The sequence below is a fragment of the Aethalodelphis obliquidens genome, unplaced genomic scaffold (genome assembly GCF_003676395.1).
Source record: "Aethalodelphis obliquidens isolate GAN/ISIS:26980383/991018 unplaced genomic scaffold, ASM367639v1 scaffold40, whole genome shotgun sequence".
Taxonomy (NCBI): domain Eukaryota; kingdom Metazoa; phylum Chordata; class Mammalia; order Artiodactyla; family Delphinidae; genus Aethalodelphis; species Aethalodelphis obliquidens.
The window spans coordinates 1623083-1649895 of record NW_020837984.1 but is presented as its reverse complement, the minus strand read 5'-3'; the positions used below and the strand labels follow the sequence as shown (position 1 = coordinate 1649895).

General features: G+C 38.1%; 1 protein-coding gene across 3 annotated transcripts in view; it reads left to right on the top strand.

The window, feature by feature from the left end:
- The window catches only part of CLHC1 (clathrin heavy chain linker domain containing 1), a 44319-nt gene extending 19771 nt beyond the window's left edge, over window positions 1-24548 (top strand). For 2 of the 3 annotated variants that reach the window (XM_027131686.1, XM_027131685.1), the window contains 5 exons: window positions 3148-3254; window positions 10264-10438; window positions 16719-16921; window positions 22680-22859; window positions 24214-24527. In XM_027131686.1, coding sequence (XP_026987487.1) covers window positions 3148-3254; window positions 10264-10438; window positions 16719-16921; window positions 22680-22859; window positions 24214-24410 — 862 coding nt within the window. In that variant the 3' untranslated portion in view covers window positions 24411-24527. Of the gene's footprint in view, window positions 1-3147; window positions 3255-10263; window positions 10439-16718; window positions 16922-22679; window positions 22860-24213 lie in introns of all 3 variants that reach the window. The other variant, XM_027131684.1, reaches the window with a different exon arrangement.
- The last annotated feature ends 2265 nt before the right edge of the window (window positions 24549-26813 follow it).

The following is a 26813-nucleotide window of genomic DNA, read 5'->3' as shown; positions in this document are numbered from 1 at the left end:
CTCAGTCCCTTTCTTTTTCTCTTCTTCTTCTGGAACCCCTATAATTCGAATGTTGGTGCATTTAATGTTGTCCCAGAGGTCTCTGAGACTGTCCTCAGTTCTTTTCATTCTTTTTTTCTTTATTCTGCTCTGCAGTAGTTATTTCCACTATTTTATCTTCCAGGTCACTTATCCGTTCTTCTGCCTCAGTTATTCTGCTATTGATCCCTTCTAGAGTATTTTTAATTTCATTTATTGTGTTGTTCGTCATTGCTTGTTTCATCTTTAGTTCTTCTAGGTCCTTGTTAAATATTTCTTGCATTTTGTCTATTCTATTTCCAAGATTTTGGATCATATTTACTATCATTATTCTGAATTCTTTTTCAGGTACACTGCCTATTTCATCTTCATTTGTTAGGTCTGGTGGGTTTGTATCTTCCTCCTTCATCTGCTGTGTTTTTCTGTGTTCTCATTTTGCTTATCTTACTGTGTTTGAGGTCTCCTTTTTGCAGGCTGCAGGTTCGCAGTTCCCATTATTTTTGGTGTCTGTCCCTAGTGGCTAAAGTTGGTTCAGTGGGTTGTGTAGGCTTCCTGGTGGAGGGGACTAGTGCCTGTGTTCTGGTGGATGAGACTGGATCTTGTCATTCTGGTGTTCAGGTCCACGTCTGGTGGTGTGTTTTGGGGTGTCTGTGGCCTTATTATGATTTTAGGCAGCCTCTCTGCTAATGAGTGGGGTTGTGTTCCTGTCTTGCTAGTTGTTTGGCATAGGGTATCCAGCACTGTAGCTTGCTGGTCATTGAGTGAAGCTGGGTGTTGGTGTTGAGATGGAGATCTCTGAGAGATTTTCGCCGTTTGATATTATGTGGAGCTGGGAGGTCTCTTGTGGACCAGTGTCCTGAAGTAGGCTCTCCCACCTCAGAGGCACAGCACTGACTCCTGGCTGCAGCACCAAGAGCCTTTCATCCACACGGCTTAGAATAAAAGGGAGAAGAAAGAAAGAAAGGAAGGAAGAAAGGAAGAAAGAAAGAAAGAAAGAAAGAAAAGAGAGAGAGAGAGAGGGAGGGAGGGAGAGAGGGAGGGAGGAGGAAAGAAAGAAAGAAAGGAGGGAGGGAGGGAGGAGGAAGGAAGAAGGAAGGAAAGAAAATAAAATAAAATAAAGTAAGATAAAATAAAATAAAGTTATTAAAATTAAAAATAATTATTAAGAAAAAATTTTTTTAAAAAAGAAAAAAAATGGACAGGCAGAACGCTAGGACAAATGGTAAAAGCAAAGCTATACAGACAAAATCACACACAGAAGCATACACATACACACTCAGAAAGAGAAAAAGGGGAAAAAAAATATATATATATATATATATCGCTGCTCCCAAAGTCCACCTCCTCAATTTGGGATGATTCGTTGTCTATTCAGGTATTCCACAGATGCAGGGTACATCATGTTGATTGTGGAGGTTTAATCCGCTGCTCCTGAGGCTGCTGTGAGAGATTTCCCTTTCTCTTCTTTGTTCGCACAGCTCCTGGGGCTCAGCTTTGGATTTGGTCCTGCCTCTACGTGTAGGTCGCCTGAGGGCGTCTGTTCTTCGCTCAGACAGGACGGGGTTATAGGAGCAGCTGACTCTGGGGCTCTGGCTCACTCAGGCCGGGGGGAGGGAGGGGTGCGGATGCGGGGCGAGACTGACGTTGCACCAGCCTGAGGCGCGCCGTGCGTTCTCTCGGGGAAGTTGTCCCTGGATCCCAGGACCCTGGCAGTGGCGGGCTGCACAGGCTCCCCGGAAGGGGGGTGTCCATACCTGTGCTTGCATACAGGCTTCTTGGTGGCGGCATCAGCAGCCTTAGCGTCTCATGCCCGTCTCTGGAGTCCGCGCTGTTAGCCCCGGCTCGCGCCTGTCTCTGGAGCTCCTTTACGCAGTGCTCTTAATCCCCTCTCCTCGCGTACCAGGAAACAGAGGGAAGAAAAAGTCTCTTGCCTCTTCAGCAGGTCCAGAATTTTCTCCGGACTCCCTCCCGGCTAGCCATGGCGCACTAACCCCTTTAGGCTGTGTTCACGCCGCCAGTCCTCTCCCTACGCTCTGACCGAAGCCTGAGCCTCAGCTCCCAGCCCCGCCCGCCCCCGTGGGTGAGCAGACAAGCCTCTCGAGCTGGTGAGTGCTGGTCGGCACCGATCCTCTGTGCAGGAATCTCTCCGCTTTGCCCTCCGCACCCCTGTTGCTGTGCTCTCCTCCGCCGCTCAGAAGCTTCCCCCCTCCGCCCCCCGCAGTCTCCGCCCGCGAAGGGGCTTCCTAGTATGTGGAAACCTTTCCTCCTTCACAGCTCCCTCCCTCTGGTGCAGGTCCCGTCCCTATTCTTTTGTCTCTGTTTATTCTTTTTTCTTTTGCCCTACCCAGGTACGTGGGGAGTTTCTTGCCTTTTGGGAGGTCTGAGGTCTTTTGCCAGCGTTCAGTAGGTGGTCTGTAGGAGTTGTTCCACATGTAGATGTATTTCTGATGTATCTGTGGGGAGGAAGGTGATCTCCGTGTCGTACTCTTCCGCCATCTTCCCAATTCCCCCGGCCATAGTTTTAATTGTAAGGACTGAGTTGGGGATGTTTTGCCCTAGGAAGAGGAGTAGAAGCTTAAGTATCTGAACTATTATCTTTTCTTCTTTGAATTAGTCTCACATTTAGTTGGGAGTCTGATTCCTGGCCGAACAACTAAGGCTTCTGAATACCAAGGACACTTCTTGATCTTCAACTTGGCAGCCTTTGTGTGCAATTAATATTTCCCCTAGGCTGAGCCTTTAAGCAGATTGCCCTTCTTTCCCCTGGTTCCTCTTTTCTTCTGGAGATAATATGAGAGAAAAAAAATCTGAGCTCATTATAAATTCAGTTGAAGTTCTTTCAACGGAATAAATTCAGTTGCTCTTTCTATGGCTTGCTCTCAGCACTATAGGAATAAGGTACAGGATCAGGTTCACGTCACCTGGCAGGTGAGTCTTATTCTGAGGCTACAAAAGACAATATTAGGGAAGGAAGTGAAAGAGTATCTCACAGAGTGAATGAATCTAGTTATAGTTTATTAGAGGTGCTTTTCTGTATTACTATGCTACTATGTTTAGTCTGTATTAGACATTTCTAATCACTTTTCTTTTTTTTGTGTACTACTATATAATGAAATGCACTGGCTGTAGGTTGAATGAATTAATCTCACTTGGAGAATATGAAAAGGCAGTTTATTTTGCAGCAAACAGTCCTAGAAGAATTCTTCAAAACATTGGGACAGTGAGTAAATTTAAGGGTAAGCATTTCTCTCTGAACCTTACATATGTATGCTAATTATACTTTTTTTTTTCCTGATAGAATGGGAAGAGTATTGAACTGGGAAACAAGGTCTACCATTTACTCAGTTTCCTTACCTGTAACATTAAGGGGTTTGATTAGGTTTTCCAAATTAAATTATGAAATATTTCAAGTATACAGAAAAGTTTGAGAAACATAAATAACAGCCATGTACTTGCTATCAAGTTTTAATAAATGTTAATATTTTGTCAGATTTGCTCCACTTCCTTTAAAAAACAGCTTTGTTGTGGTGAGTTGACATACATACACTAAATTGTACATAAACTGTACAGTTTGTTAGGTTTTGACATATGTATCCTCCAAAAGTTCCCTCATTCCCTCAGTGATCCCTCCCTCCCACTACTCCCCACCCCTCCCATTGGTCTCCCTCCCAGAGCTTCCCTCAAGTCCCCAGGCAACTACTAATCTGCTTTCAGTCACCAAAGATTAGTTTGCATTTTCGAGAATTTTATATAAATGGAATCATATAGTAGGTATCCTTTTTTGACTGATTTCTTGCACTTAGCCTAATTATTTTGAAATTCATCCATGTTATTGCATCTATCAATAATTTATTCTTTTTTTTTGCTGCGTAGTGTTCCATTCTATGAATAAAAATCCTTTACCAGATATATGATGCAAATATTTTCTCCCAGTTTGTGGCTTGTCTTTTCATTCTCTTAACAGTGTCTTTCTTAGAGTAGAAGTCTTTAATTTGTTGAAATCTAATTTATGAGTTTTTTTTCTTTTAGGGATTGAGATTTTAGTGTCGTACCTAAGAAATCTGTGCTTAATCTGCAGAGATTTTTCTCCTATTTTTTTTTCCCTAAGGATTTTATAGCTTTAGGTTTACATTTAGGTCTATGATCCAGTTTGAATTATTATTATTATTATTATTTTTGCAGTAGGCGGGCCTCTCACTCTCACTGTTGTGGCCTCTCCCGTTGCGGAGCACAGGCTCCGGACGTGCAGGCTCAGTGGTCATGGCTCACAGGCACAGCCGCTCCGCGGCATGTGGGATCTTCCCGGACCAGGGCATGAACCCGCATCCCCTGCATCGACAGGTGGACTCTCAACCACTGCACCACCAGGGAAGCCCCTGAGTTAATTTTTATATATGGTGTGAGGTATGGGTCAAAGTTTATTTTTTTGCTGAGAGCTATTCAGTTGTTCAAGGATAATTTATTAAAAAGACTTTCTCCACTGAATTGCCTTTGTACCTTTGTTGAAAATCAGTTGTCCATAGCTGTGTTCTATTTCATTGATCTATTTATTTATCTTGATGCCTGTACTACACTGTCTTGATTACTGTAGCTTTATAGTAAATGCTGAAATCAGATAGTGTTAGTCTTCTAACTCTGTTCTTTATCAGATTTGGTTTGGCTATTTTAGGTCTTTCGTATTTCTGTTTAAATTTTTGAAATCAGCTTGTAAATTTCTACAAAAAGACCTGCTGGGGATTGCACTGACTCTGTAGTTCAACTTAGGGAGAACAGACACTGAACAGTATTGAATTTTCTGATCCAGTGAACCCTTAAATATGGTATATCTCTCCATTTTTTTTAGGTCTTTTAAAATTTCTTTTAGCAATATTTTGTAGTTTTTAGTGTTCAGGGTTTTTTTTGTTTTGTTTTTTTGACATTGATGTTTAATTTTAAATGTTAAATGTTAAAATATTTAATTTTTACTCAGAAGTTTCAGACATCTTATAAATACCCAGGAACTCTTTCTTTGGCTGTGCTCTGAATTTAGCATAAATTAAAAGTGATTAAAAAAATTAAAAAAAATTTTTTAAGTGATATTAGTATATTCCTGAGTTTCTTTCTCTTTTCCCTTTGACTTGGTCTACTCAAAGTAGGGATTGCAAGTTTAAGTAAAACTCAGTGCTTGCAATTAATGCTTAAATAAATATAATTACAGTGAAATTGGAAAACAGCCAACTTTTATTCATTTTCTAGGTATGTGGATTTTATTCTGAGAAGTTCACCAATACTAGACTGGTGGTACTTACTGAGTGTTTCTGAGAATCACAAAATATTCTTTTATTTTAAAACTAAGATGCATTTTTAAAAGATGAGAATCTCAGAAGGAGATGCAGGGGTATACATAAAGGGGAGGTATACTCAATGTAGCTTACAAATATAGAGATTAATTAGTCTTATCTTAGTTCTAAGTGGAAATTCTTGATGTCAAATATATACAGCTTGTTTTAAATAAATTTCTTAAAAATACCTTTAAATTCAGCAATTTGAACAAAAACATGCTTTTACCTGAACACAGAAAATCTGTTGTCTACACATAGTGTATATAAACATATGTATTTATGGAGATCTCATGACTATGAATTGTGTGCAAATGGGCGTGTCTCATATTTTTGCCCACACAGTTTTCAGTATTTGATCCTAGTACACTGTAACACAGAGTGTAATTTTATAGTTTTTATTCAGTGGACTTGAAGTCAAGAAACCATCCCAATTATTTACAATTTAATAACTGAGTGATTATCAGATCATGTTACACTGCAAAAGTATTCTTATATCATGAATGCTGACACAGGGCATTTTGGGTGTTAAACAGTAACTTTCAGAAGTCTGAGGTTTAAATTAGCATATGCATATGGCATATGTGGGGAAAATGCCACAAAATTTAATCAACTTATTATAATTACAGAGTTGTATAACCATTACTGAAATTTAATTTTAGAACATTTTCATTATTCCAAAAAAAAACCTTGTACCAATTAACTCCTCATTCTCTATTGCTTATCCTCCAAACCCTGGGTAACCACTAATCTAGTTGCTGTCTGTATAGATTTACTTATTCTGGACCTTTCATATAAATATGATAATACAATAAATAGTCTTTTGTGACTAGCTTCTTTCACTTAGCTTAATTTTTTTTTTTTTTTCGGTACGCGGGCCTCTCACTGTTGTGGCCTCTCCCATTGCGGAGCACAGGCTCCGGACGCACAGGCCCAGCGGCCATGGCTCACGGGCCCAGCCGCTCCGCGGCATGTGGGATCTTCCCGGACCGGGGCACAAACCCGTGTTCCCTGCATTGGCAGGCGGACTCTCAACCACTGTGCCACCAGGGAAGCCCTAGCTTAATGTTTTTGAGGTTCATTTATGCCATAGCATGTATCAGTAGTTCATTCCTTTTTATGGTGAAATAATATTCCATTGTATGGATGTACTGTATTTTGTTTATCCATTCATCTGTTTATGGTCATTTGAGTTGTTTCTACTTTTTGGTTATTATGAATAATGCAACTGAGCGTTTCTGTACAAGTTTTTGTGTGGATATGTTTTTATTTTTCTTGGATAGATACCTAGGAATAGAATTTCTGGGTTAGGGACTTCCCTGGTGGTCCAGTGGCTAAGACTCTGAGCTCCCAGTGCAGGGGGCCTGGGTTCGAACCCTGGTCAGGGAACTAGATCCCACATGCGGCAACTAAGAGTTTGCATGCTGCAACTAAAGATTCTGTGTACTGCAACTAAAGATCCCACATGCGGCAACTAAGAGTTTGCATGCTGCAACTAAAGATTCTGTGTACCGCGACTAAAGATCCTACAGGCTGCAATGAAGATCCCACGTGTGGCAGCAAAGATCCTGCCTGCCACAGCTAAGACCTGGCACAGCCAAACAAACAAATAAATAAATAAATAAGAATTTCTGGGTTATATGGAAACTCTGTGTTAATACTTTGAGGAACTGCTAAACTTTGCACTATTTTCCATTTCCACCACCAGTGTATGAGTTCTCATTTCTCCACATCCTTACCAATACTTGTAACGTCTATCTTTTTTGTGTGTATTTTTTTTACATCTTTATTGGAGTATAATTGCTTTACAGTGGTGTGTTAGTTTCTGCTTTATAACAAAGTGAATCAGTTATACATATACATATGTTCCCATATCTCTTCCCTCTTGCGTCTCCCTCCCTCCCACCCTCCCTATCCCACCCCTCTAGGTGGTCACAAAGCACCGAGCTGATCTCCTTGTGCTATGCGGCTGCTTTCCACTAGCTATGTATTTTACGTTTGGTAGTGTATATATGTCCATGCCACTCTCTTGCTTTGTCACAGGTCACCCTTCCCCCTCCCCATATCCTCAAGTCCGTTCTCCAGTAGATCTGTGTCTTTATTCCTGTCTTACCCCTAGGTTCTTCATGACATTTTTTTTCTTAGATTACATATATATGTGTTAGCATACGGTATTTGTCTTTCTCTTTCTGACTTACTTCACTCTGTATGACAGACTCTGGGTCCATCCACCTCATTACAAATAGCTCAATTTCGTTTCTTTTTATGGCTGAGTAATATTCCATTGTATATATGTGCAACATCTTCTTTATCCATTCATCCGATGATGGACACTTAGGTTGTTTCCATCTTTGGGCTATTGTAAATAGAGCTGCAGTGAACATTTTGGTACATGTAATGTCTCTCTTTTTCTTTTTTTTTTTTTTTTTTTTTTTTTTTTGCGTGTCATTTTGATTAAAGTCTTTCTAATCTGTGTGAAGTGGTATCTCGTTTTTTTTTTCCTCATTGTGGTTTTAATTTGCATATCCCGAATGACTAACAATGTTGAGCATCTTTTCATGTGCCTGTTGGCCATTTTATCTTCTTTGGAGAATTGTCTATTCTTTGCCCATTTGATAATTGTTTTATTTGTGCTTTTATTATTGAGTTGCAAGTGCTCTTTTTAATTCCAGGTAAAAATCCCTTATCAGATAGATGATATGCAAATATTTTCTTCTAGTCTGTGAATTGCATTTTTGCTTTCTTGTTGGTGGTTTTTTTGTTGTTCATTTGTTTGTTTTAAATTTTTTTTGATGTGGACCATTTTTAAAGTCTTTATTGAATCTGTTACAATATTGCTTCTGTTTTATGTTTTGGTTTTTTGGCCACGAGGTGTGTGGGATATTAGCTCCTGTACCAGGGATCGAACCCCCACCCACCCTGCACTGGAAGGCAAAGTCCCAACTGCTGGACCGCCAGGGAAGTCCCTCTTGTTGGTGTTTTTTGAGGTGCAAAAGGTTTTAATTTTGATGAAGTCCCATTTACCGATCTTTTTTAATGGCTGTGCTTTTGGTTTTGTATCTTAAGAAATCTTTGCCTAACTTAAGATCCTATGTTTTCTTCTAAGAGTTTTATTCATTTAGGTCTGTGGTCTACTATGAGTTAATTTTTTTGTTTGGTGTGAGATAGGGGTCCAAATTCATTCTTTTGCATGTGGATATCCAGTTTTCCTAGCACCATTTGTTGAAAAGACTTTTCTTTACCCATTAAACGGTTTTGGCCCCCCTTTGTAAGAAATCAATTAACCATAAATGTTTGAGGTTTTTTTCTAGACTCTTAATTCTATTCTGTTGCTCTAGATGTCCATCCTGTGCAATCATACTATCTTGATTACTGTAGTTTTGTAGTAAGTTTTGAAATTGGAAGTGTGATTCCATCTTTCTTTTGATTAGTATTAGCATGGTGTATCTTTTTTCCATACTTTTACTTTAATCTACTTAATTTGTGTCCTTGTATTTAAAGTCAGTGTCTTCTAGGCAACATGTACTTGGATCCTGCTTTTTTATACAGTCTGACAATATTTGTCTTTTAATTGGGGTGTTCAGATCATTTACATTTAATGTGATTGTTGACATGGTTGACTTTTATTTGTTTTCTGTTTTTTCTCATCTCTGTTATTTTTTTTCTCTTCTTCTACCTTCTTTTGGATTATTTGAATTTATTTATGATTCCATTTTTCTCCTTTGTTGATTTATGAGCCTATAACTCTTTGTTGTCTTATTTTGGTTGTTGCTTTAGGCTTTATGGGTTATATCTTTAACTTATCACATTCTACACTCAGGTGATTATGTACTACTTCATGCATCCCCTGGTGGCGCAGTGGTTGAGAGTCCTCCTGCCGATGCGGGGGACATGGGTTCGTGCCCCGGTCCGGGAAGATCCCACATGCCGCGGAGCGGCTGGGCCCGTGAGCCATGGCCGCTGAGCCTGCGCGTCCAGAGCCTGTGCTCTGCAACGGGAGAGGCCACAGCAGTGAGAGGCCTGAGTACCGCCAAAAAAAAATAATAATAATAATTTAAAAACAGTATACAGTTTGATCCTTGAACAACATGAATTTTAACTGCACAGGTCCACTTATAGGTGGATTTTTTTCAATAAATACTTGTTATAGTAATACATGACCCATCATTGGTTTAATCTGTGGTTGTGGAACTGTGGATATGGAGGACCCATGTGGATACACGTATTCATGGATTTTTGACTGAGTGGGGGTCAGCGCCCCTAACCCCTGCGTTGTTCAGGGATCAACTCTACTTCTAAATGCTTATATTCATAGCATTTACCATTTCTGGTCTTTATTCCTTTGTGTAGATTGTTTTCCTGTCTTGTGTCATTTTCCTTCTGCTTGAAGGACTACCTTTAACCTTTCTTATAGTACAGGTCTGCTGGTAGTATATTCTTTCAGCTTTTTAAAAATTTTAAATAAAAGAAATTTTTTTTTGGCTGTACCATGCAGCTTGCAGGATCTTAGTTCCCTGACCAGAAATTGAACCCAGGCCCATGCCAGTGAAAGCGCTGAGTCCTAACCACTGGACTGCCAGGGAATTCCCATTTTATAGCTTTTTAAACTTTTTCTGGAGGCTCTGAAGTAGATTTCCATTCCATGCTGCTCTCCTAGCTTCTAGGTAGCTGTCAGCAATCTTTGGCGTTCCTTGGCTTGTAGACCCATCACTCCAACCTCTGCCTAGGTTTTCACATAGCATATGATATTTAGTCATTATCCAAAATATAAAGTTTAATCCACAAGCATTACTTAAAAATTATAAATACGTAATTTTAGATTAAAATTTTTAGAAAATGCAATGAGATGAAAATAAGAATATGAAGTAAGGAAAAGCAAACTATTACTTAAAAGTATTTGACTCAAAAACTTTTCTTCTCTTTGTAGCTGTTGGAAAAACTAGAGGAAAGCCTTTCCCATTACTCTTATTTTTTGAGGCTATCTTTAGCATAAGTCATGCTTTTAAACATCCTGTTGATGCAGAACTAACCCTGGAAGGAATCAAATGTGGATTATCTGAAAAACGTTTAGATTTAGTTATCAATTGGGTCACCCAGGAAAGGTAAGCAAAGTTAAACTTTTAACTTAATTTTGAAATTTGCTTAATAAAGTTTTTTGTTTTCAAATTTTAATAGTTTTCTTATCAGTACATTATTTGAGCATTTATTTCAAATCTCTGTTGCAACTAATCAGTCACAAAGTATTTACTAAGCATTCATGGATGGAGTAATAGAGCCTAGTCACAATGAGCCCAGATCAGGAGTTGACTCAAGGCAGCTGACAAGATGTTTCATGACCACTTAATGGTGCATGGAAGTTGATAGGTAAGGATAGAAAAGGATTAATCAGTATCATGCTGCTCAGAGGGATAAGGCAGGAACCTGTTTTCAGGCAGGCTGTGGATACATGTAAAGGGTAAACCCAGGAGAAAACTTGTAAGCAGGAGGGACATGGACCCAAGGTAGCATTTAAAAGAAAATACAAACCAGCAAGGACAGGCAGGAGGTGGCTTCTTGGAGTTGAGTCTCGGCACAAATTGGCAGATTTGTACCGGGGTTCCCTTAGATTGGGTTCCCTGGAACCAAAGCCTGAAACAGGAATTTGGGTGTACATGGTTGATAGAAGGAGGGCTTCTGAAGAAAAACCTATAAGGGACTGAGTGAAACAGAACAGGGAAGGGGAAATAGCCAAGCAAGGACATGACCTCAGGCAAGTTCTAACCTTGGCCTTACTTATAGCGGGTTGGCTCTGAAGCATAAAACACATCACAGAGCTGTTCTCACTTGAGGCAAGGGGCCAGCCTTCCTTTCTTCTCCATCAGTCAGTCAAGGGCTGTGGGCTGCCTAGATGGGAATACATAAGTCTGGGCATGGTGGCTCCCACTAGCCCAGGGCAATTCCCTATGGAAGGGAAGGACCTGTGAGCCACTGGCAGCCAACACCCAGAGCAGCTGGGGAAGGGTACGTTGGCCCAGTAAGGAGGATTTGGGCAGGATGCCAAAACAGCATCTGCCTTAGTCAACCATTTGCACAATACAGATCTATATGCTTCTCACATTAAGTTCACTCCATCCAGGCATATCTTCTCTAGGATTTTATAGTCAATTCTTGGGGAAACTTATAAGAGGAGGGTTAGCAGGAGGAACTATAGCCCTTGTTGCTAGGTCCTAGGGCTGTAATTCGGTTTTTTTACAACTTTATTGAGATATAATTTACATAGAATAACCTATACATGTTTAAAGTGTACAATTTGATTAGTTTTTTAAAAACAGCATTATGAAGACACAATTGATACACAGTAGACTGCACATATTTAAGGTGTACAATTTAAGTTTTGACATATATATATATATATCCATGAAATCATCACCACAATCAAGATAATAAACATATCCATGACCCTCAAATGTTTCCTTATGTACCTTTGTAATGCCTCCTCCTTCATTCCACCACCTCTCAATAACCACTGATCTACTTCATGTTATTCTAGATTCGTTTTCATTTTCTAGAATTTTATATATATGGAATCACACATTGTATATTCTTTTCTCTTCTTGGTCTGGCTTCTTTCACTTACATTTATTTTGAGATTCATACATATTAATTAGTACTCATTATCTTTCTCTATAACTCATTATAGATTCTTCTTACTTGCAGTTTAGGTCTTGATAGCTTGTCTGGTAGAATGACTGTGGTTACCATGCCTTTATCAAACCATCTTTTTTTTTTTTTCTTGATTTTGATTTTATGTTGGAGTATAGTTGATTAACAATGTTGTATTAGTTTCAGGTGTACAGCAAAGTGATTCAGGTACACATATACACACATATCTATTCTTTTCGAAATTCTTTTTTGTTTTTTTTGGCCATGCTGCATGGCATGCTGGATCTTAGATCCCTGAACAGGGATCAAACCTGTGCCCCCTGTAGTGGAAGCACAGAGTCTTAACTACTGGACCACCATGGAAGTCCCCAAATTCTTTTCCCATTTATAAACCATGGTTATTGATTTACCCACTAACAGTGTTCAGTTGTCTTGGGACTACCCAGACAAGTAAGCTTCATGAAAAAGTGGCCCAGACTCCATGTCAACTACCATTGCCTGATGGACACTACTTCCACAGCTCACACCTATGGGCTCATGCAAGGGTGGGGTTACCAAAGACCAACAGACAGGAGAAGAAAAAAAAACAAACCCAAATTTGGTTCATGGAAGGTTCAGATGGTGTCCAGGTGATGCCAACTTGTCACTTCATCTTTTGAAGACAGAGGAACATCCTTTAGGAAGACAGGTACTCCTTAAACCGATGATAATTATATAGTGCTGTATTCCCAATACGTAGAATACTTGGGTCTGGGAAATGAAGAGTGGCCCTGCTCAACTATTACTCCCAGGAGCCTGCTTGGAGAGTGTGTTAGTCAGGATTCTCCAGAGAAACAGAAAAAATATATATAAATAAAAAATTGGCTCATATGATTATAGAGGCTGAGAAGTCCCAAGATCTGCAATCAGCAATGCAGAGAGTCAAGAGAGTCAATGCTGTAACTTCCAGTCCGAAAGCCGGCAGCCTTGAGACCCAAAGGCAGGAAAGACTGATGTCCCAGCTAAGTAGTCAGGCAGGAGGAGTTCCCTCTTTCTTGAGGAAGAGTCATCCTTTTTGTACCATTCAGGCCTTTAACCGATTGGATGAGGGCCACCCACATTCAGGAGTGCAATCTGCTTTACTCAGCCTGTCAGTTAAAATGTTACTCTCTTCAAATACATTCTCACAGACACACCCAAAATAATATTTGACCAAATATCTGTTGTTGGTCAAATAATATCAAGTGTCAACTTGATATTATTTGACCAACAACATCAAGTTGACACTTAAAATGAACCATCAGCACAGGGAGTTTGTGCTTCCCTTGCCTGCAACTTTAGGCTCTGTGAGTCTGGAAGTCCTGATTGACTTTATCATGAGAAGGCAGGACTATTGCTAAATAATGGGGCAAAGGGGAATATTTTTGGCACTCAGGCTCCCTATGCCCTTGAAGAGAGTATGATACCTGGATTTAGCTGATGTCATTTACTGCTTGGGAAATTTTATAACGGAAGGAGTGAGACAGGATAGGGAAAGAGCCAAGCAAGGATGTGAACTCAGGTGAAGTCTAGTATTAGTATTATAAAGAGAGAGCTGTGGAGCATAAGCCATACCGCAAAGTTGTTACCGCTTTTTTATGGGACTGGCTTTTTTTATCCCTTACTAGTCAGTCGTCAGCTCTAGATTACTAAGGGGTTGAAAGATAGGCATAACTTTCTAGGTGAGGTGGTTCCAGTCAGCTGAAGGCAATTCTTTGGAGGAGGGGCAGCTATGAGCTGTCAATAATCAGCTGGAGAAGGGGCACTGGCACAGTAAAGGGGACCTGAGTAGGCACCAAAACTGTGTCTACCAGCTTATGAAGATCAATCTGGAAATAGATAACAGCTCCTTTTGCTGGGTCTATGTGGGCATGGGTTGGGCTGTGAGTATTGGAAGGCAGAGTGACGAAAGGCCTCCCTGTCTTCTCTCTAGTAGCCATGGCCTTCTTGTTTTGCAGCCTGAGGGCTATGCTTTCTTGGCTCTAAATGCATAGGGACATAGAATAGGTACAGTTCTCATCTTTAAGAATTGTATCATAAGGGAGTAGATGGACAAATGTAAGCACTCCCTAAATAACAAATCCATGACTTAGAAATGTCCCAAACAAAAATGGCAAGTTTGCATACTACTACCTACTGCTACCCATTTCAAATTCATCATTTCCCTGCACAACTGTGGATAGTCATAAAACTGCCCTGGGATGATCTCACTATTGTTTCCCAGCGCAAAGTAGCTTTCTCTCACCCTGTCTTGTTATGCCTTCACTTACTGTTCACACAGTAATTAATTATTCACATAATAATAATTATGTTCACGTAATTCCTGTTTTAGGAAACTTCTTCATATGTGTACCCCTCTTTTCAGCCTTTGCCTCCTCCTTTCTTTCTCTGCCTGGTCACACTTCTACACTCCCCACAAAAAGTACTTGTCAGGGAGCCCTGGAAATGGTGCGGGCATGAGGACAGCATCAGAAAGTGCATGTTCATTACTAACACCTGTTATCTAGTGCAAAGACACTTCAGACAAGATTAATTTCCTTACGTATACTTGGCCCATTCTACCTCTTAGTTGTAAGAATTTAAACTCTTATGCATTTCCCTGAGTGCATAAAGTGGGAAAATACCACTGCATTTTTCCTGAATTATTCATATTTGTATTTCTGTATTTTTCTGGACATACCATTTAGCATAAATGTCTTTATTCTAAATAGGACAATTTTCTTTAACCCACTCAACTCTAGAGCATTCATGAGCTAATTAATATTGTTTGGATTTTCCATGTTTTGAGTTTCTTCTATTTAGATACCTTAGACACTATAAAAATCATTACGGCTTTACTCCATACCATATTGGTAGTGATTAATTTTAAAATATTAGATTTGAATCTTCTGGCAGCATTTTTATTTTTTCTTAAGCTTTGATGGAACTGTGTGGTAAAACTATGCACTAAAATTAGAAGGCTTTGGATAACTGTGGATTATACCTATTCATACATTTCAGGTCTCCATTAGAAACTCATAAAAACAAAAATCTGGCCTTTTTCAAAAAAATTATTGGATGACTACTACTGAAAATGTGCTACAGACTGAAAACAAGGCAAAACCTTGTTTTGGGTGTCTGACTGCTACCTCTTTTACCCCAGGGCTAGAATCCTTGTTTTTCTCACCCCCTGACCCCCGTCACACACACACACACACACCACCCCACCCCCCACTACCACCCGCCGCCTGCTTTTCCTTTGGGGCCAATTCGATTTTGGGGCTTGATCCTCCTCCTCCTTTTGGATAATTTTCTTTTTAATCATACTCTTTGCTTCTGATCATCCTTTTGGAAAGTGACAAACGAAGGCAGAGCAAACCTTAGTCTCAACTCTGGCCTTCTCTCAGGTGGAACAGCATCGTGAGGGTGACCACTGAAAATAATGAAATAATGGTATTAATAAGAAATAAATACTAAGATACTGGTATTTTCATGTTGCTCCAGTAATGCAGTCACTACAACAACTGAAATAATGACTTGTTCAGTCTCAGGAAACGTTGTGGCTTTAACTACCAAAACTTATATTTTGGTATTAAAATGTGGAAGTCGGGGAATTGCTTCCTAAATAATTGATTTGTACTCAGGAGCTGCCTTTTGCTTTTAAACCCACCTCTCTGCTGCCTGCCCCAACAAACACAGAGGGCTTTTTCTACTTAATTTTCAATAGAGAGACATTTTGTAGGAGTTTCAGGATTTCATTTTATTGTTATTGGCATTATATTACATGTATACAGACACTAATATTATGTGACTGTTGTTATTCTGTAGCTATTAATTAAAAATATAATTATGGGACTTCCCTGGCAGTCCAGTGTTTAAGATTCCATGCTCCCAATGCAGGGAGCACGGGTTCGATCCCTGGTCAGGGAACTAAGATTCTGGATGCTGCATGACGTGGCCAAAAAACACCCAAACAATAAAGCCCAGTTTCAGTACAGCCAGTAATTAGAAGTGATATCTTTAATGATACCCAGATGTTTTTTGGCTTATGCTGATAGTTTCTAGGTGGAGTTAGTAGTACAGATGGTTCCCTTCAATTGTGTATGAAGATGGTGCACTAAAATTGATGAAAAGTGAAATCTACTTACTTGAGCCATCTCAAAAGAACTGTTTCTTCAGTCTCTCCTAATAGACACCATCAAGTCCCTTTATTCCCCCCATTGTTTCTTTCAAATCTATGACAATTAAAAAAAAAAACAACTGCTGTCGCACTTTCTGTTTTCGTTTTAGTACAAATGCTTGCAAGATCTGTTGGTAATTTTGAGCTAAAGATTTTGTCACTATCTTTAACCAACATTTAATAAGTTCTTACATTCTGCAGGGTGTTGGAATCTACATAACAGCTAAGAATATTGAGAGCCTCAATTATGAGAGAATTTTTGTTTACCTTGAAATTTTAAATCCCACCAATCTTTTCAGGAGAATTTTAACCTTGTTTGTAGATTTTTTTAAAAGTTGAGCTCAGTTTCACCAAAATTACTTCCCCCAAAGGAAGACATGCTGATTGGTTTTGTTCTTGTTGTTAAGTCTTGCATATGTTTAATTTCATCAGTTGCCTACTAACTTGGAATCCTTATAGACCATAGAAAATCCAGTTCTACTGTGCTGAATTTTCAAATATTTCATTCTCATCCATTCATCAAGAGCTCACTAATGTGTGCCCTGTTGATCTGCTTGCTCTAGGCTGACATTTTCTGAGGAGGCTGGGGATGTGATTTTTGATTATGGGGAGCAGGATACTTATAACAAGGCCAAGTGTCTGGCTTTAGCTCAGATTATCTATCGTGAATGTGGCCTGCGCAAGAAAGCTCTTCTTTGCCTGTGTAAACAGGGTCAAATTCAAGGGGCCATGGAATACATACAACAGTTCAAGGACTTTACTTCTGGTAAGTGAAAAAGCCTATTATCTGTATACATTCGAATTCTGGACTTGAATTGTAAGATCACCCATGATAGTAGGCAATACTTTGGATTTACACATTATAAAGCTTGTTTTGTGTATACCGGTAAGTAGATTTCTTTTGTAATTTTTAGTGAAAACAGGTAAGCTGAAGCTGATTGACTTTGATGGTGGACATTCAAATACATTTTATATTTCTTCAGTACATAAACATTTAGTAAACTTGCAGATATTTGGACCATGCTACTTAAAGGATTTTTAAAAAGTAACTGAACTTATATATGTCATTCTGAACTATAATATAAGCATTAGAAATGAAGAATTAGTGAAATAATGTTGATTTAAAAAGTTTGAAACACCTAGGTTGCAGCTGGGCAGTGATCTGAGAGAATTGTGGACCTTAGGGTGACCCTAGTTTTTTGTTTGTTTGTTTGTTTAATTTTGTTTATTTATTTTTGGCTGTGTTGGGTCTTCGTTTCTGTGCGTGGGCTTTCTCTAGTTGCAGGGAGTGGGGGCCACTCTTCGTCGCGGTGCACGGGCCTCTCACTATCGCGGCCTCTCTCGTTGTGAAGCACAGGCTCCAGACGCGCAGGCTCAGCGGCCATGGCTCACGGGCCCAGTCGCTCCGCGGCATGTGGGATCCTCCCAGACCAGGGCTCGAACCCGTGTCCCCTGCATCGGCAGGCAGACTCCCAGCCACTGCGCCACCAGGGAAGCCCCAGGGTGACCCTAGTTGAATGAGCTGATCTCTTATTATAGTCTAGTTCAGCAGTAGCCTTAATGTACAGGCAGTCCTGACTTATCCCCATGTCCCAGGCCTATGTCAATCCTGATTTTGCAAGCTGTGTACTCCAGTTCTAAGAAATTGCACAATGGAACAAAATATAGCACTTTTAGGTCACATTTTTCCAGGAAGAAGAATCTTTTATGGTCGTCGAATCTGATCATTTTCAAAGAGTAAATTGACTTTTACTTAGAATCTGTTTTTTAGAGTTATTAATTTTTGTCATTCATTATGTAACAGCATGCCCGATATTATTAGTGTAATAATAGCTATAGTTCAGCTTTTTACATGCCTTATCTCACTTAATCCTTATATTAACTCTATGAACTAGGTTTGTTATTATCCTTTTTTTTTTTTTTTGCGGTACGCGGGCCTCTCACTGTTGTGGCCTCTCCCGTTGCTCGAACCCATGTCCCCCGCATCGGCAGGCGGACTCTCAACCACTGCACCACCAGGGAAGCCCATCCCTATTTTATAGATGAAAAATAACTGTGTCCAAAGAGAGGCTAAGGCACAGACCGGTATGTAATTTGCCTGTATAGACACAGCGATGGAACAGAATCTGGCAGAGTAGTTACGACACAATATTTGTTGAATGAATTATATATTTTATTAATATTATCTAATTTATACAGATTCAGTTCTGTGTTAAGTATTATTTTTCCATAGAATTATTTTAGTCAAGAAATCAAGGTTTTAATTACTCTTGGAATTTTTATTGAATGAAATGTGAAGTTTCTTTTTTTGCTTGCAAAATTTGCCTTGCATGAGTATACAGAAATATGATTGACTCATTATCATATTATCCTGTTCCTCTAGTAGTGCATTACACTGTAAAATAATTATACAGTCAGCCCTCCATATTCATGGGTTCCACATCCATGGATTCAGTGAACTTCAGATTGAAAATATTTGAGGGAAAAAAAATTCCAGAAAGTTCTAAAAAGCAAAACTTGTGTTTGCTGTGCACCAGCAATTATTTACATCACATTTGCATTGTATTTGCAACTATTTACATATTATTTACATTGTATTAGGTAATCCAGAGATGATTTAAAGTATATGGAAGGATGTGTATAGGTTATATGAAATTACTATGCCATTTTGTATAAGAGACTTTTTATATAAGAGACTTGAGCATACTCAGATTTTGCTATCTGCAGGGAGTCCTGAAACCAAACCCCGTGGATATCAAGGGACAACTGTATATTGTACTAATGTAAGAAATATTAACTCTCCTATGTAATTAGAACCTTGATATTTATCCTCAGAATTTATTTAGTACAACATCATAAGATAATAATAACCTGAGGAAAATTAAGCTTAAAAGGTAGAAACAATGTTTGAAAAATTACTCTGCTTATTTTACTTTTTAATGACAAACAACCACAGCTTTCCAAAGGATCATCCTTGGCCTCAGGGAACAGACTCAGTTTGTTAATACTTTCTGGTTTCAGAAGAAAATGGTCTTTCTCAGATTTAGACTGTCAGCTTTACATTTACAAATCAAAAAAACAGAACAAAAACGGTGAAGTCCTAAAAAGGCCTTTTGTTCCAAAAGCATAAATCTGACTCATAGAGCATCTGTTTTAGAAGGAAAAACACTTCGTTTTTCCTCCCTAATGATTTCTAGAATAAAGCCTGAAATGATTTGTTTGTTCACCTTCCCCATCGTCATTAAACAAGTGAATGTACCTGTCTGGTTATATTCTAGATATGGAATTCTAGACTCCGAGGCTAGAAACAATCTAGAAACTGGGTTATTCTAGATCCGAGGCTCTCAAACCTTCTGGTCTCAGGTCTCCTTCATAGTTTTAAAAAACATTGAAGATCCCAAAGAGTTTTTGTCTATGTGGGTTCTACCAATTGATACTTATCCTATTAGAAATTAAACCAGGGACTTCCCTGGTGGTGAGTGGTTAAGACTTTGCCTTCCAATGCAGGGGGTGTGGGTTCGATCCCTGGTCCAGGAGATAAGGTCCCACATGCCTTGCGGCCAAAAAAAAACCCAAAACAGAAAACAGAAGCGATATTGTAACAAATTCAATAAAGACTTTAACAAAAAAGAAATTAAACCAGAAAAAAATTTTTATTGGAGTATAGTTGATGTACAATATTATATGTTACAGGTGTACAATATAGTGATACACAATTTTTAAAGGTTATACTCCATTTATAGTTATTATAAAATATTGGCCATATTCCCTGTGTTGTACAATATATCCTTGTAGCTTATTTTATACTTAATAGTTGGTACCTTTTAATCTCCTACCCCTAAATTGTCCCTCCCCCTTTCCCTCTCCCCACTGGTAATGACTAGTTTGTTCTCTGTATCTGTGAGTCTGTTTCTGTTTCGTTCTATTCTCAACTGGTTTTCAGCCAGGTTGAGCTTCTTCAGCTGGAGCGTGGGTGCCAGGAGCTGGGGGGTGGGGGGGGTGGGAGAGGAGTTGGGGGGCAGAGTCTGCAGCCTATTGCCACACAGGTAGAGCTCCTGGAGGTGGCTCAGGCCATTCAGGGTATCAGGAGACAACGAGGCCAGCTCGTTGAAGGAGACGTCCGTGGTGTTGAGTGCCGGCAGTGCCCATCCCAGCAAGGGCAGGCTTCTCAGCTTATTGTGGGATATAATCAGGGTCTCCAGCCAGGGCAGTGTCACATCAGTCTGCAGGCTGGTCCGCTGGCTCTTCCCCAGGTGCAGCTGAGTGAGGTGAGTCAGATGCATCTATTTTTTTAGATTCCACATATTAAGTGAGATCATACAGTATTTGTCTTTCTTTGTCTGACTTATTTCACTTAGCAAAATGCCCTCCAAGTCCATCCATGTTGCTGCAAATGGCAAAATTTCACGTTTAAAATAACAATAGGAAATTCCCTGGTTGTCCAGTGGTTAGGACTCTGTGCTTTCACTGCTGAGGGTGCAGGTTTAATAATCCTTAGTTGGGGAACTAAGCACAAGTTGTGCCGCAAGGCCAAAAACAAAAACAAAAACAACCAACAGCAATAAACCAATTATGTATTGTCATAAGTAAAATATTTTTATGAAAAGTAACTTTTCCAAAGCTAAACAATTTAAGGAAAAGAGTGACACTGTTTTACATTTTTGTAAATCTCTGTAATGTCTGGTTTAGTAGAAGATAGCTGGCTTCCCATATCTGATCCTATATTCAGTCTATTGTAATATGTCATGTAGCTTCTGGAAAAACACCACTGTATATTTGTGAGAGAAGGAGAATAAAAAAGGCAAATTTTAGTATTTTTATGAAAATAGTTCTGACTTTATGGACCCTAGACCATATTTTGAGAACCACTGTTCTAAGTATCTAGGTATATGTGAGTTAAACAGTACCATGGTTGATATATAGACCCTTATAACCTTATTAAAATAGAACATACAAGATAAATAACGATCATTATTACATGTCAAACCAAGGAATAAGGAAATGCATTCTGAAGTAAGTAGAGGGGTAGGTTCATAGGATTTGAACTTGTGTCCTTTCTAATTAGTCAGAGACCATATCTTGTACATAATGGAGTAAATATTGGTTAATCAATTAATGGAGAAGAGTATTTGAATACTTGATTGAATGAAATGGAGAGAGATGGATGAGTTATGAAATGTTGGAGACAGGGTTGTCCTATATAAATAACTTCACCTTAGTGGAGGCCAGATTGAGCGACCCAAATCATAAACTTCTACCTCTTTTCTAGGGAAAATTTTTAAAAAATTATTTGACTTCATTGATATAGAATTATATTCTGCTATTCCTTGCTTCATCTTTTACCATTTCTCTTTCCTTCTCTCTCTCTCTCTTTGTGTGTGTATGCATGTATATATATATACATACACACAATGCACACACACATACATATTTATTATTTTGGAGGAGCAGCACCACAGATTGGAAGGTCATGGACTTTGGGGGTCAGATGAACTGTTCTTCTTTAGACTGTGTGTCTAATTCTGGGAAAACTAACCTCTCTAAGCCTGTTTCCTCACTTGTAATGTGAGAATAATGATATCTGACTTATACTGAATATTAGGTGTAGTAATTTAATATATGTAAGTTCACAGTACAATAAATATGTGTTTAATAAACACTAGATTACCTTGTATTACCTTTTAGAGTGCAGGTATGTTTACACGTAGTTCTTGAAATGCTCTCAAAAATTATTCTGAAAATTACCTCTGTTGTGGCTCAAGAATATTTTTACTTAAAAAAATTTAGTAAGTTAACACAAAGTTTATAAATTTAAGAATATAAATCATGATTGTAGCTTTAGATTATCTGAATGGTTAACTAGTAGATTAAACCATATGAAATTGCTTTTTTTTTTGAAGTAAAAAATGGTCAAGTGTAGGCAACTTCATATGGCTCAACCTCTAGCTACTTGAACTAGCAGCTTCTTAAAATCTTCATATTTGGGTTTCTAAATACTTGATATTTTTAGGAAAAATTGCTGAGCCCCTTTTCTGTGCAAGGCACAGCAAGAAAGATATACTCAGTAGAAGTTGGCCCCCAAATGAGCAACAAGATGTAGACAAAAATAACGTAGTATTAGATGGGAGCTTAGAAATTGTGGAGATACTAATTCTAGCACTTTAAGATGCAAAAACTGAGGTCCAAAAGATTAAGTGACTGATTGAGCTATGATTAGAATTCAGGATTCGTGATTGTCAACCTGGTCCTTTTTTTAATACCACATTTCTTTCCAAGACTGTTCTCTGATAAATTTTTTTTCCTGGTACTATGTTTAGGTAGTTTTCCTTTGTTTTCTCCTATGCTGAGTATGATTTTTTTTTTTCTTTTTTGGATTGGAGATAGTAATGTTGAATTCATTGAGGGCTTTGGAAGGATTGGAAAAAGAAGAGTTGATTGGCAAATATAGACATTAGCTAGTCCCAGTTTCTAGTTGATGTATCATATTAGGATGTTGAGACACAGTTTTTCATTTTTGCTTTCAGATGACCTGATGCAGCTAATAAAGTTATGTCCCCACACTGAATTAATTCAGTGTCTCACTAAAGAATGGAATGGGAAACCACCATATTTATCTTTTGGTCTTGCTGTACTTCACCTGTTCTCTGTAGATATGAAAAAAGCTGGCATTAAGCTACTTCAAGAAATAAATAAAGATGGGAAAGGTAAGTGAAGTAAAATTTTGTAGTGAAAGAAATAGTAGTGGGTTATTTAGGGAAAGGTTCAAGATTATTATGTTTGAGTTAACTCTATCTTCCTAAGAGTTTATTCTTGGCAAGAGTTAACTTTAGGTGTTTATAAATGTAAAGATTACCATGTTAATAATAATCTGTTGGCAGTAGTATATATTTGTTGAGAGAATTAGAATGAAGAGAGACTCTTTCTGAAGCTTGAGGGTAACATCATAATAATTATAATAGCTATGACTACTGTAAACTCTTTATATATATTAACATGTGTATATTTAATAATTTATATATATTTTTTAAAATGTTATTTAGATAAACTTTATGTTTTTTATTCCTAAACCAAATATATATGAAAATATTATTTACATATATTATTTACTCTGAACCTCACTCTGGAGTGGGATCAGGAATAACTAATTAGATCTCACTTTTTTCTTTCCTTTCTCTAATTTAATATAGAAACTTGAGCAGACAGATTGATTTTAAATTATCATATGGGGCCAAAGAAAGAATAGTAAATTACATGAAAACATAGTTGGGAAGATAATTTAGAAATTATCATTACAGATATCAACTAAAATATTTTATTTGATAGAAAAATAGTAATCATGGTAGAAATAAAATGATAGTGATTACAATAACCTGAATAGAGATCCTCTTTCATCAAGTATTATAAGTAATGCAGGTAGTAGATAAACGAGTTCCATAAATAGTTCCAAAGAGGGTCACTATAATTGATTTTCAAAAGTAAATAATATCATTAGTTTTCTTTAATAAACAAAATCCTTCTTTTATTTCCTTTAGAAAAATATTTGTTAAAGCAGGCCCATCATTAAGAGGTCTCTGTCTAGAGATAGGATGGAGGTTTTGCCAAAGTTTTTTAAACCCTTAGGTTAGCACTGTAGGGCATTTATAAAAGTGTTTGAAGGATCATGAAAACTTGACCATCAGATTTGTTTGATAGTTCCTAGTGGTACCTTATAGACTGTGAATAAGGCTGAGCCCACATTCTTCACTTTCTGAGCTCCCTTCCTTTCAGCCTTCAGCATCTGCTGACCTTACCAAGAAGGAGATGAGTGGGGGAATAGGTAATGTGAGAAATGGTGGAGAGTTGAATTGAGGCATGAAAAGGTTAATGAAAAAGGAGGAGGAGAAGGAACTAACACTTCAGTACTTACTATGAGCTCGACTAGGCACTCCACGTTACACTTAAAGGAATCAGGTCTAATAGTAATGGAGTTGAAATGATATCTCTTTATTTTTGAAGAATTGCTAAGTATGGATTATCAAATAAGTGCTATATTATAATATTGTATTTTTATTTCCTCAGATGCAGTTGAACATCTTATGATAAATGATCCATTTTGCTCCCTAGAAGAGTGGCAAGAATTAGCAAATATATGTTTACAGAATGGCTTTGGCAAATTATCTAATGACATCATGTCTGTTCTTCGATCTCAAGCTGGGGTTACAGAAATTTCTGAAGAGGATGATAAAGTCAACTTGATGCAGCATGTTTTTTGGTAGTTCTACATCTTAACCAGTTGAGGGAGCCTGTACACATTTTATATATATCAGTTAGGCAAACTGATTTTGGTATAACTAACTTATAAATAAATCTGGAGTATGAAGTTCTCAGAAATATATCATGCTTCTTTATGATGACATTTAGATTTGTCCTTGAAATATTTACACCATTGCTTCCTTTTTTTATATGGTCATTTTGTATATTGAATCTTTCTAAAATTCCTATGTACTTTATTTTTTCTTTTTTAAAATTTTTATTTTTTATTTAATTTTAATTTTATTTTGGAGTATAGTTGATTTACAATATTATGTTTCAGATGTACAGCAAAGTGATTCAGTTATGCACATATTGGATTGGCCAAAAAGTTCATTCGGTTTTAAGTAAAAATAAAAGGCATTTTTCATTTTCGTCAAGAACTTTGTTGAACAATGTATTCATTAACTGAATGAACTTTTTGGCCAACCCAATACACATATCCATTCTTTTCCCATATAGGTTATTACAGAATATTGAGTAGAGTTCCCTGTACTATATAGTATGTTCTTGTTGATTATCTATTTTATTTTATTTATTTTATTTATTTATTTTTGGCTGCACTGGGTCTTTGTTACTGCCTGTGGGGTTTCTCTCGTTGTGGCGAGTGGGGGTTACTCTTCATTGCGGTGCGCGGGCTTCTTACTGCGGTGGCTTCTCCTGTTGTGGAGCACGGGCTCTAGGCACGCGGGCTTCAGTAGTTGCAGCACGCAGGCTCAGTAGTTGTGTTTCACGGGCTCTAGAGCACCGGCTCAGTAGTTGTGGCGCACTGGCTTAGTTGCTCCGCGGCATGTGGGATCTTCCCGGGCCAGGGATTGAACCCGTGTCCCCTGCATTGGCAGGCGGATTCTTAACCACTGCGCTACCAGGGAAGCCCCTGGTTATCTATTTTATATATAATAGTGTGTATATGCTACTCCTAATTTATCCCTCCTGTATATTGAATCTTGATAAAATCTAAGAATGTAAGTGTATAAATCTCAGTTTAGGCATTTCTATCTAAGTGCATAAGTTAATGTCTAAATATATTCCTTTCTGGTGATCTAATTTAATAGCAAGAACTGAGGAAGGTGTGAGTAGTATCTGTCAGACTGATTTCCCAAATATCAAATGCTATAAGTCTGACTTGTAACAAGTAAGGCAGGATGCCATTTCAAGGTTTTCACTGGCAAAAACCTAGAGTATAGTAATTTTGTACTACTGACTCAAAGATGTGCTCCATGCTTTGGTATATATAAATGGCAAATGTTAAGCTTCTGCTATAAAACTTGGGAATTTCAGCATGTTCTTATCTAGAGAGAGAATAGCCAAATTTTGCAAAGAAGTAGTAGTTCTACATCTTAGACCCAGGATACCTGTAGGCATGGAATATGTCATACGAAGTGGTTTTAGATGATTTCAAGTGTCTGAGTAAGTATTTGATTGAAAACTCAGAGTTCTGTGTCATGGACAGGTGTGATATTCAAAATATTTAATGATCAGCATGGCATAGGCACCAATCAAACAACAGATACCCAACTAATCAGAACAGCTTTCAGCCCTTATGCCATACCAGAATGTCAGCCTTGATCATGGAACATGGTAAAAGTGAGCTGCTGTTAGATAGAATAAAAGAGCATAAGTTTTCCCCTCCTAATTTTAAACTGAATGTATATATGTTATTTTATAGTGGAAAGAATGTAAACTTGGAATCGGACAGCTTCATATTCAAGTTCAAATTCTTCTTCTTACTCTTTGTAAAATATGGGCAGTAATATCTCCCCAAAAGGTTTAGTGATATGTATGTGCAATATAAATATATTACATAGTGGAAGAACTTAATAGAAGATAACCCTTATTTCAATGTAATAGGTCCCAGAAACACATATTCCTCTACTTGGTTTATACTTCCCAAATCCCACATATCTATGCATTTGTACTTGTATAATTATCCCTCTTTGGAGTATTTGATATAACATACCTTATTGCCTATATTAAGCTATCTGTTTCCACTAATATTTGGGTTGCTGGGCTTATCTTACAAATCCAGAAGAATACTGGCTGAGTTCTCAATTTTTCTGTATCTTGGTAACCACAGTACTGGATAGCTATAATTCAGTTTTCTAAAATGTAATTTTTTTCTTTTAATGCTCACAACGAGCTTTATTTTATAAAGAAAATATCAAAGTCTTCAAGGGCCTGCGCACAGCTCCCACTGCAAGTGCACGTGGAAACAAGGTGCTCCCTCACACAGCTTTTGGTGATGTCCAGCTACAAACCATTCTTAGTGCCCACTGTTCTGAGCACTTAAAATGTAATATTTTTTAAAAGTAATACCTATGTACAATTTTAAAAGCAATTTAAATTGCAGTTTAGTTATAAAAGGCTTA